We start from the raw sequence: 12220 nt of genomic DNA, 5'->3' as shown, positions 1-12220 counted from the left end.
TTTTAAAATATATTTTATTGATTTTTTTTACAGAGAGGAAGGGAGAGAGATAGAGAGTTAGAAACATCGATGAGAGAGAAACATCAACCAGCTGCCTCTTGCACACCCCCTACCGGGGATGTTCCCGCAACCAATGTACATGCCCTTGACCGGAATCGAACCTGGGATCTTTCAGTCCGCAGACCGACGCTTTTTTTTTCTTTTTCTTTTTTTGTCCCCACTCACCTCCCCCCAGCCTTCCCTACCCCCCACCCCCCGCCTCCAGTGTCTTGCATCTGTTGGCTGTGCTTCTATGCACGCATACAAGTCCTACAATTAATCTCTTATCCCCCTAACCCTTCCCCTACCTTCCTGCTGTAGTTTGACAGTCTGTTTGTTTCTTTGCCTCTGTCTATTTTTGTCCAACAGTTTGCATTCTGTTTTCTAGGATCTCCTCTATCGAAGATCTAGGTCACTAGTGGATTATGAAAATGCTAATAAAGCACTGGATAAAGCAAGAGCCAAAAATAAAGATGTTTTACAGGCAGAAACATCCCAACAATTATGTTGTCAGAAATTTGAAAAAATATCAGAGTCTGCAAAACAAGGTACTGTTACATTCTCCTTTAATAAGGTATGTTTTATACTAGTATGTAAATAAAATATCCTAATTTCTTCTGTTCACAGAACTTATAGATTTTAAGACAAGAAGAGTTGCAGCATTCAGAAAAAACTTAGTGGAACTGGCAGAATTGGAACTGAAACATGCAAAGGTAATGTCATAAAGGGTTAATGAGCTTAGAATTTACAAAGGAGTCAATTATAAAACTGATTCCAAAGGATACTGTAAGAACTATTACTAAATTGAAATTAAATTTTCCAAGTTTATTTCACTCATTTAAAATATTTGGTTTTAGTAATATCCTCTTACAAAGTTTTTTACAGCTCTTAAATTCTTTCTTATAGTTAATATAAAGCTTAGCGCAAACCTTACAGTAATATTTAAAAGAGAATCCTAGCCGAAACCGGTTTGGCTCAGTGGTGGAGCGTCAGTCTGCGGACTGAGGGGTCCCAGGTTCGATTCTGGTCAAGGGCATGTATGTTGGTTGCAGGCACATCTCCGGTAGTGGGTGTGCAGGAGGCGGCTGGTCGATGTTTCTCTTTCATCGATGTTTCTGGCTCTCTATCTCTCTTCCTTCCTCTCTGTAAAAAAATCAATAAATTATATTTTAAAAAATAAAAATAAATAAATAAAAGAGAATCCTAGAATTGAGAGAGATTTCTTAAGTGAAGTCATTCAAACAAAAATAATATCTATAATGACTCTGGTGGTCAGCTCTGCAAGACTGGTATCTAATATGAAAACCAGAACCTTTTTTTTTTTTTTACTAGTTGTTTAAAAAATAAATCTTTTGGCCAAAACCGGTTTGGCTCAGTGGATAGAGCGTTGGTCTGCGGACTGAAGGGTCCCAGGTTCGATTCCGGTCAAGGGCATGTACATTGGCTGCGGGAACATCCCCTGTGGGGGGGGTGCAGGAGGCAGCTGGTCGATGTCTCTCTCTCACCGATGTTTCTAGCTCTCTATCCCTCTCCCTTCCTCTCTGTAAAAAATCAATAAAAATATTTTTAAATAAATAAATAAATAAATCTGGAATCCAAGATGGCTGCTCGGGTAGGCAACTAGCCGCAGCCGCACACAACAATTTTAATAAAATACAACTAAAATATAAAATGGACATTACCCAGAACTACAGGAAAGTCGACTGACTGGAAATCCTACAACAAGAAGCAAGGAGAAAACCAGAAGGAAGCGCGGAGGAGCTGGAAAAGCCCAAGGTACGGAGACACGCGGCGCGCGCGGAGAGGAGGGAGGCCGAGTGCCTGGCGGGCGTTCCCTAGCGGAAAGGAGATAAAACTTCGACTGTGCTGGGCCCCTGACTGCTCTGAACCCCCGTTCTGGGCCAGACCCTGGGGACTCAGGCTCAGCCATAGGGAGCTGGGCTGTAAGTCGGAACCCCGGGGTAGCGGAGAAAGGAGGTCCCAGAGGCGCGCACACAGCGCGCAGAGAAGGGACGGCCGGCTGTGCCGCGGGATTGCCCTGACAGGAAGGAGACTGGGGCTCCAGACTGCTGTGAACGCCACCTCCAATCCCACTGCCAACTGAACTGAACCCCAATACCGGGCTCATTGGGGGAGAGCATAGACTGTTTGGCAGCAGGCGAAAATCGAGGGCACCTTTCTCTCAGAGGCGCCGGCAGCGAGCACTGAAGGACCCACATAGGGCGGGGCTGACGGAAGCCAAAGCTGCAGGCTCCACCCTGAAACCCCGTCCCATCTGTAACTGCGAAATGCGACAACAAAATAGATCACAAACGAAAGAAATGGAGGACAAAAAGCGTCTGGATATAGAGTTCAAATCTACGCTTATAAGGTTTTTCAAGAATTTCCTAGAAAAGATGGATAAGGCCTATGAGGATATGAAAAGAGATCAACTAGAATTAATAAGGAGTCAACAAGAAATGATAAGGGATCAACAAGAAATAAAGAATACATTGTCTGAAATAAAAAATATTCTACAGAGTCCTAAAAACAGAAGGGAAGATCGCAAGAATCAAGTCAAAGATTTGGAACATAAAGAGCCAGAAGACACTCCTCCACAGAAGCTAGAAGGCAAGAGAATCCAGAAAATTGAAGATAATGTAAGAAACCTCTGGGACAACTTCAAGCGAACCAACATCAGAATTATGGGGGTTCCAGAAGATGAGAGAGAGCAAGATATCGAAAACATACTGAAAGAAATAGTGACAGAAAACTTCCCCCACCTGGTGAAAGAATTTGACTTACAAGTCCAGGAAGCGCACAGAACTCCAAACAAAAGGAATCCAAAGAGGACCACACCGAGACACATCATTATTAAAATTCCAAGAGCAAAAGATAAAGAGAGAATATTAAAAGAAGCAAGAGCAAAGAAGGTAGTAACTTATAAAGGAGCACCTATACGATTGTCAGCTGACTTCTCAACAGAAACCATGCAGGCCAGAAGGGAATGGCAAGAAATATTCAAGGTGATGAATAGCAAGAACCTACAGCCAAAAATAAGCTACCCAGCAAAGCTATCACTCAGAATCGAAGGCCAGATAAAGAGCTTCACTAATAAAAAAAAGCTAAAGGAGTTCATCACCACCAAACCAGAATTATATGAATTGCTGAAGGGGGTTCTTTCAGAAGAGAAAGTAAACAAAGATAAAAATTATGAACAACAAATACGTAATTATCAACAAGTGAATCTAAAAACCAAGGAAATTAAAAAAATCTGATGAACAATATTAACTGTTGAATATAATAGAATCAGAGGTATGGAAGGGGAGTGAACTGACGATTCTTGGGGAAAAGGGGAGAGGGGGGCGTGGGAAGAGACTGAACATAAACTGTGTACCTATGGATGAGGACAATGGGGAGAGGGGAAAGGGCAGAGGGTGGGGTGGGAACCTGGTGGAGGAGAGCAATGGTGGGGGGTGGGGGGAAGGAACATTTGTAATAATATGAAAAATAAAAACTTATTTTAAAAAAAAAAAAAAAAAAGCAGCACATGTGGATGCCAGACCAGCCCGATTCGCAAAAAAAAATAATAAAAAATAAAAAAATCTTTTGCCTGGCTGGTTTGGCTCAGTGGATAGAGCGTCGGCCTGTAGACTGAACGGTCCCAGGTTCGATTCTGGTCAAGGGCACATGCCAGGGTTACTGGCTTGATCCCCAGTGTGGGGCATGATTCTCTCTCATCATTGATGTTTCTCTCCCTCTCCTTTCCTCTCTGAAATCAATAAAAAAAAATTTAAAAAACAAACTTTTTTTTAAATGATAAATCTTTCTGCCCTGGCCACCAGTTTCTCAGTGGTTAGAGCATTAGGCCTGAGATTGAAAGGTCGGGTTTGATTCCCAGTCAAAGGTATGGACCTGGGTCAAAGGTTCCATCCCCAGCTCTGATAGGGGTGTGTTCAGGAGGCAACTAATCAATGTCTGTCTGTCTCTCTCTCTCTCTCTCTCTCTCTCTCTCTCTCTCTCTCTGCCTTTCCCTCTCTCCCTCCCTTTTCAACTCCCCCTTCCACTTTTTCTAAAAAAACATCAATGGGGCTGAGACCGGTTTGGCTCAATGGATAGAGCGTCGGCTTGGGGACTGAAGGGTCCCGGGTTCGATTCCGGTCAAGGGCATGTACCTTGGTTTGCGGGTATATCCCCAGTAGGGGGTGTGCAAGAGGCAGCTGATCAATGACTCTCTCTCATCGATGTTTCTAACTCTACCTCTCTCCCTTCCTCTCTGTACAAAATCAATAAAATATATTATAAAAAAAAAAAAAAAAACATCAATGGGGAAAAAACTAAAATAAAAAATAAATTGAAAAAATATCCTTGGGTAAGGATTAACAAACAAAATAATCTTTCTAAACATATGCAAATATCACTTGAAAATTTTTTGATATATTTTTATTTATATCAGAGAGGAAGGGGGAGAGATAGAGACAGAGAGACAAAGGGGGGTGGGATTATGCATTGGTTGCCTCCCATACACATTCTGACCAGGGATCGAACCTGCGACCTTGGTACATGCCCTGACTGGTAGCGATGCCCTAACACCAAACCACACTGGCCAGGGCCCATCTGTAAGAACCATTAAGTGTACAGTTCAGTCGTGTTGAGTATGTTCACATTGTGCAACACATCTCTAGAACTTTTTTATTTACCGAGCATTTAATTTTTACGATGTAATTGCAGACTACATTATAGCCATTAGGGTTAGCTTGCTAGTTTTAGCCCAGAGCACTCATTTCTTTTAAAAATATGGATTTGGTTATAAAGAATTTACTATTAAACTAATTATTCCTACAAAGTGGACATTTCTAATTTGTATGAACTTCCCTTTTATATCTTCATCTAAATTTTAATGTAAAAGATTGATCCAGCCGAAACCAGTTTGGCTCAGTGGTAGAGCATCGGTCTGCGGACTGAAGGGTCCCAGGTTCGTTTCCATCAGGGGCATGTACATTGGTTGCGGACACATCCCCAGTAGGGGGTGTGCAGGAGGCAGCTGGTCGATGTTTCTCTCTCATCGACGTTTCTAGCTCTCTATCCCTCTCCCTCCTCTCTGTAAAATATCAATAAAATATACTTTAAAAAAAAAAAAAAAAGCCGGGACCGGTTTGGCTCAGCGGTAGAGCGTCGGCCTGCGGACTGAAAGGTCCCAGGTTCGATTCCGGTCAAGGGCATGTACCTTGGTTGCGGGCACATCCCCAGTGAGGGGTGTGCAAGAGGCAGCTGGTCGGTGTTTCTCTCTCATCGACGTTTCTAACTCTCTGTCCCTCTCAATTCCTCTCTGTGTAAAATCAATAAAATATTTTTAAAAAAAAATAAAATAAAAATAAAAATAAAATAAAAAAAATAAAAAAGATTGATCCAGCACCAAAGGAATCAACATTTTTAATCTAATTATAAAAGTAGGTGCCAAGCCGAAACCGGTTTGGCTCAATGGATAGAGCGTCGGCTTGGGGACTGAAAGGTCCCGGGTTCGATTCCGGTCAAGGGCATGTACATTGGTTGTGGGCACATCCCCGGTAGGGGGTGTGCAGGAGGCAGCTGATCGATGACTCTCATCGATGTTTCTAACTCTCTATCTCCCTCCCTCTCTGTATAAAATCAATAAAATATATTTTTTTTAAAAAGTAGGTGCCAGGCAAAACCGGTTTGGCTCAGTGGATAGAGCATCAGCCTGCAGACTGAAGGGTCCCGGGTTGGATTCTGGTCAAGAGCATGTACCTTGGTTTGCGTGCACATCCCCAGTAGGGGGTGTGCAAGAGGCAGCTGATGAATGGTTCTCTCTCATCGATGTTTCTAACTCTATCCCTCTCTCTTCCTTTCTGTAAAAAGTCAATAAAATGTATTTTTTTTTAAAAAAAAAAAAGTACATCCCACCTAGAAAGGCTAATTTCTGTTGTTAATCCTCACCCAAGGGTAATTTTCCACTGATTTTTAAGGAGAGGAAGAGAGAGGGAAAGACAGAGAGAAAGATTGATGTGAGAGAGACACATGGGTTGGTAGCCTCCCGCGTGTCCCTCAGTGCTCAGTCACCGCTGTCCAGTGCGGTGGCCATGAGCCTCATGTGGCTCTCCAACACCTGAGATGTGGGGAGTGCAAATGAGGGACTCAGTTTTTATTATGTTTTTTGGGGGGTGGTTTTACTTTTTTTAAATATTGATTTTTAGACGGGGAGAGAGAGAGAAGCACCAATGTGAGAGTGAAACATTGGTCAGCTGCCTCCTGTACAACCCCTACCGGGGATCAGGCCCGCCACGCGGGCATGTGCCTGACCGGAAATGGAACCCACAACCATTCGGTTCATGGGACAGCGCCCAGCCACCTGGGCCACACCGGCCTGTGCTTGTTTCCTTTTAACCAGCAGAAGGCACGGAGCTAATGGCTACAGCATTGGCATTAGCATTTAGCATCATACAGTTTTGGCATCGAATGGTGATTTTTGCCTGACTCTGATATTAATATGATGGCTGCCAAGTGGTCGTTTCCTAGTTCCATCATTCTTTACATTTCGGTTGACTTTCTACTTGAAGGAAGGGGGTTCTTTCACCCCCGTTTTATATATTATGTAACCTAAATAGTGGGATAAAAGTAGGCTTCCGTTTGTTTGTATGGAAAATAATACAAGGATTATAAGTAATAATAATGTCAGAATAAACTGTTCTTCACACACTCACCACTGTAAACCTACTTTTGCCTCGCCCTGTGCCTCACGCATCTCCAGGTTCGATGGCGGTGTGTGTGCTTTACAGATGGCACTTACTTTGTAACTTACCATTTCTGTCTAAACTGCAATAGTTAGAGTGGATGGTACAAATAGGTACTTAGGTGTGAACCTCATACAATACTTTTGTCTGAAACCTTTCCATTTTTTAAAAAGCTGTTAATGGCTATGGGATGGTGACGGGAACCTGTGTTACAGCCAGAGTGTTCGGTAGCTCGAGCTGGACACAGGGCATCCTTTCTCCCTCATCCGAATGTGCCATGATATCGGTCTTGCCGGAAGTTTAGTGCAGAGTGTAGTATGTGGAAAAGGTTCGTGAAACAAATTCTATAATTTATGTCCATTTGTGTATAATAAGTAGCTGTTTCCAAAATCCGTGCTGTCACAAATTAAAAGCTGGGCGGTTTTTCATACTTTCATTTTGAATGAGACTCTCCCAGAGTGTTTGAGCTTCATCCTTGTCTCTCCCTTCCTGTTTAGGGCAACCTACAGCTGCTGCAGAACTGCCTGGCTGTGTTAAACGGAGACACATAAGCCGCACCGCGCCGTCGGGGTTAAAGGGCTGCCTTCCTTCAGATTGTATGTTTGTTTTCTCCATGACGTCCGGCATCTCCTGCTCACTGGGAACAAAAGGAACAGCTGACACAGCGCCCCTCGCACCTCCCCTCTGAGAAAGCCCGGAGCGCGGCCGGGCGCTGCCCGCCCGCCGGCCGTGTGGGCACTGCCCACCGCCTCCCCCTGCGGCTCCGGGGCCGCGGCTGCGCCTCCTGCCTCCTCCTCTCGAAGCCCAGCTCAGCCCTTCTCCGGGAGCCTCATAACTCTGCTCATTTGTGAATGGCATTCCTCATGGCTGCCAGTCTTACTTACCTTTAAGTACTCTCTGAAGTTTAACCCTTTCAAATCTATTCTTCAAACAAGATAAAGATTGCCACTACCTTTTTTTTTAATTTTATTTTTAAGGGAACATTGTATGCCACCTAAGTTCATTCATGTATCCTGATAAAACGTCTTAATCAGACTTATTTTTAATTAATGAATATTTCTTAGAAGTTTTGGGACAGACTTTATGTAATCTTTCTAAGTATGATTTCTGAAGAAAAGCAAATGCATTAGTATGTTTGCCTTAAACTTGTAGACTTAACCAACTATTGTCAAATAAACGGTGATAACAGTGATGGCTTTTAGCTCTGTGGTCATTGCAGCACTCTGAAAGCGGGGGCAGCTCTGCTGAGTCTGCCCTCCACCATGCCCTCCGGGGCAGGCTTTGTTCTCCTGTCCTTCAGAGCGACAGGGAACCAAGTGCCCCCTCCCGGGGCAAAGCCATGGACTGCTGCTGTGCTGCTGGCTCTTCACAGAAGGTGGAATTGGGCAGAGGCCGGTTAGAGCCGCTGTTTCTAAAGTCCAGGGGCCGTGCCTTGGCCGATGTGACTCAGTGGATGGAGCTTCGGCCTTCAGACTCAGGTCACAGATTCAATTCCGGCCAAGGGCACATGCCCAGTGGGCTTGATCCCCAGTAGGGGCCATGCAAGAGGCAGCTGATCGATGGTTCTCTCCCATCATTGATGTTTCTGTGTCTCTATCCCTCTTCCTTCCTCTCTGAAATCAGTAAAGAAATATTTTTTTTAAAAATAACATCCAGGGGCCAAGAATATGGCCTGCTATGATTTCCTGCATTCCATCCTGAGCTCGCCAACAAACCAGATGACATGTACCATTGAGCCGGTAGTTGGTAGTTAAGCCCGTGTGCAGATCGGCATGGAGAGAGAGAGAGGGAAGTCTGCTATAGGAGACAACTCGCGCTGGTGGGAAAGAAGCACATGCCTGGAATAAAGTTTGGGTGCCAGAAAGGCTGCTGATTGTCAGTGGTCACATTGCAAACATGCCGGCCTTTCTAATGTGGGTGAGCGTTGTGCCGTGCCTGTGTAAGATCCGGTGGAGGGGTTGGCTTTTCCCTGTCTTCTGCGTGTTCTCCCGTTTGGAAACCACAGGCGTCTGGGCGGTCCCCGCTCTGATGAGTCCTGAAGGCCTGGCTGCACCTCAGGCTCATCCGGACGGTGCTTCCTCCACAGCCTCGCCGCTGCGCTGGGGAAGGTGTCCCTCCTTCACGCTCGGTCACCGATGCCATCTGAACTGTTGTTCTGCTGACTGAGCGGTCTGTGTGCTCCGTCCTTCCTGTCACCTTCCCCGGGGAAATGTGCCCCTGCAGTGCTCACCGAGGTGAACGAGGGACCGAGAGCCCGGGCTTCAGGTTCCTTCACGGGGTGCCCAGGGGCCTCAGGCAGGTTCACCTGACCTCTGTCTGCCTCAGCCTTTCTACCACACGAGACATACTGACCTACCTCCCAGGGGTGTTGTGAGGGTGAATAAATGTTGGTACAGCGCTGTGGACATGTGAAGGTGCTCTTTGGACATGTGAAGGTGCTTGGCAGAAATAGCAAGCACACAGCAAAAAGCTATACCTACCGACAGTTCATCTGTCTGTGCCACAGGGCCTCTGAGGGGAGCGTTGGAGTGGGCGGTGCATCCCTGGGCGGCGTGCATTGGTAGAGCGCTCGGGGTGGGGGTAGGCCGGAAGCAGCAGTGTGGGCGCAGGGGCTGGAGGGTTGCTTAATGGAGGAATGATTTGACGACCACACTTTGTAAGGGTCTTCTCACAAACAAATCCTACAAATTTGGTAAAGAATATGTAACTCCCTGAGGGCATACAAAGGAAAGATTCTACTTTGCATCTCCAGAACAAACATTTGTATCCTTGTTTTATGGATCTCTCTCACCTTCAACAGCGGACTTACATAGACCAAATTGGGAATCCTTTAGCTATACAGCTGTTATTTGAGGGTTTTTTATTTTTGCAAGTATTGTACCACACTAAGTATATCAAATTTATTTTAAAAATGTTTATATTGTACATAAAGTTTACAGAGGAAATTTTTATTTTCCCCTGACTTACAATTACTAAAAGGAGAGAAAACAAATCAGACTTGAAAACATAATTTAGCCCTGACTGCGCAGGTTAGTTGGTTAGAGTGTTGCCCTGATGAAGGGGAGAGAATCACTGATTGGCTACCTCCTGCAAGCCCGCAATGGGGATGGAGCCTGCAACCTGGGCAAGTGCCCTTGACAGGAATCGAACCCTGGACCTTTCGGTCTGCTGGCTGACACTATCCAATGAGCCAAACCAGCTAGGTCAGCTTGAGATTATCTTAAGTAATATTTTAAAAGGTCAGAAAGTTTGAGTTCCTGGTCAGCAGACATTTATGCTTCTATTTTCTGAAAAGGGGAAGAAATTGGCATTTATTCGTCACATATTCTAAACTCAGTGTTTTCTTAATTACTGTAAATAATCTATTAATGAAAGGTAATATGCTAATTAGATCAGATGTCTTCCGGACATCCTTTTTTTTTTTTTTTATTCTTTTTTGTTGGTTTTTTTTTTTTTAATATATTTTATTGATTTTTTACAGAGAGGAAGGGAGAGAGATAGAGTTAGAAACATTGATGAGAGAAAGTCATCGATCAGCTGCCTCCTGCACACCCCTCACTGGGGATGTGCCCGCAATTAAGGTACATGCGCTTGACAGGAATTGAACCCTGGACCCTTCAGTCTGCAGGCCGACACTATCCACTGAGCCAAACCAGCTTAGGCACCGGACATCCTTCTTGACCAAACCAGGCCAGAGGAGGGAAGCCCAGGTCTCGGGTGCCAGAGGAAAGCCGGTGCTAGCAGCCAGGGGAAGGGAAACCTACTCTTGCACGAATTTTCATGCATCAGGCTACTAGTTAAAGGTATAAATAACTATAGTATTCATTCCTATGTAATCTGAGTTTCCTTTTTACCAGCCTGTTACTTTTCTTTGTAACTCTGACAAAAAAAAAAAAAAGATGAGATCAGATGAATTAGTGAATTTATGGAAGAACTCTATCTACATTAGACTCAATTTCTTTGCTATAAAGAATTTCAATATTGTCCTTCAGCATCAATTGTATTTTCTCTCTGTTCATTTCAATGGCAATTGATATGCACACGTGATTTTAAAGTAATAAAGCTGGCAGTGGTAAACTAGATATTTGAAACTAATCCTCGCAGGAAGGAAACCAGAAAACATAGTCAAAATATTAACAAAATGTATTTGAAGACAGCACGGCGCAATCAACAGATGTGGTTAGTTTAAATTGGGATCAACTGGGAAGTAGCCATGTCAGATTAAAAAAGGTGAGAACTGCCGAGACCGGTTTGGCTCAGTGGACAGAGCGTCAGCTTGGGGACTGAAGGTACCCGGGTTCGATTCCGGTCAAGGGCATGTGCCTTGGTTGCGGGCATATCCCCAGTAGGGGGTGTGCAAGAGGCAGCTGATCGATGACTCTCTCTCATCAATGTTTCTGGCTCTCTGTCTCTTTCCCTTCCTCTCTGTACAAAATCAATAAAATATATTTAAAAAAAAAAAAAAAAAAAAAAAGGTGAGAACTGCCCTGGCTGGTTTGGCTCAGTGGATAGAGCCTCAGCCTGAGGACTGGAGGGTCCCAGGTTTGATTCAGGTCAAGGGCATGTACCTTGGTTGTGTGCACATTCCCAGTAGGGGATGTGCAGGAGGCAGCTGATCAATGTTTCTCTCTCATTGATGTTTCTAACTATCCTTCTACCTTCCTCTCTGTACAAAATCAATAAAATATATTAAAAAAAAAAAAAAGTGAGAACACACCCTAGCTGGTTTGGCTCAGCAGCTGGAGCATCGGCCTGTGGACTAAAGGGTCCTGGGTTCAACTCCGGGCAAGAACACATGCCTAGGTTGTGGGCTCGAACCCCAGTAGGGGGCATGAAGGAGGCAGCCAGTCAATGATTCTCTCTCATCATTGAAATAGATGATTTTCAAGGAGCCAGGGAAGGGGACCCCTTCCCTGCATGAGCCAGGAACACACTGTGCCAGAAAACAAGGAAATGCTCCAAAAGTCTGAGAACATCTCCAGAGGCAGCCGCTTCGAAGGGGCTTTCATAGGCCCGATCGCAGAACATCTGAACATCCAGATGAATAAAAACGGTGACGGCCCAGCCGGGGTGGCCGGGAGGTCACCGAGGCAGTTTGATTCCACGGAAGAACTGCCCCGCGGAGCCCAGCCAGGACTGCCGACCCAAAGAATTGTGAGCAAATAAAGGGTCATTATTTCAAATCACTGCTTCAGGGCACTTGTTACACAGCACTGGGTGACTGATACACCACCTTAACCGGGCAGTCAATGTTAACACCGCCAACACCTGAACACTGGCCTCCGGTGCCTCCAGACGTGGTGCCCGGCGGGGACACCGCATTCAGTGCTTAGGGCTGTGACAGTACAGACTCTCCTCGTTTTGTTGTGCTTCAGTTTATTCCTTTTCACAGGCATAGCGTTTTCTTGGTTATTTTTTGTGGTTTTTTAATTTTTTTTATTAAATTATTA

General features: G+C 44.8%; 1 protein-coding gene across 1 annotated transcript in view; it reads left to right on the top strand.

The window, feature by feature from the left end:
• Nucleotides 1-7962, top strand: part of SNX6 (sorting nexin 6) — a 69879-nt gene extending 61917 nt beyond the window's left edge. Inside the window, 3 exon segments of the mRNA XM_084874905.1 lie at nucleotides 428-587; nucleotides 667-752; nucleotides 7268-7962. Coding sequence (XP_084731031.1) covers nucleotides 428-587; nucleotides 667-752; nucleotides 7268-7321 — 300 coding nt within the window. The 3' untranslated portion in view covers nucleotides 7322-7962.
• Nucleotides 7963-12220: the final 4258 nt, after the last annotated feature.

This window comes from Pipistrellus hanaki (genome assembly GCF_964339955.1).
Source record: "Pipistrellus hanaki genome assembly, chromosome: 1".
Taxonomy (NCBI): Eukaryota; Metazoa; Chordata; class Mammalia; order Chiroptera; family Vespertilionidae; genus Pipistrellus; species Pipistrellus hanaki.
This window is presented reverse-complemented; position numbering and strand designations above follow the sequence as displayed.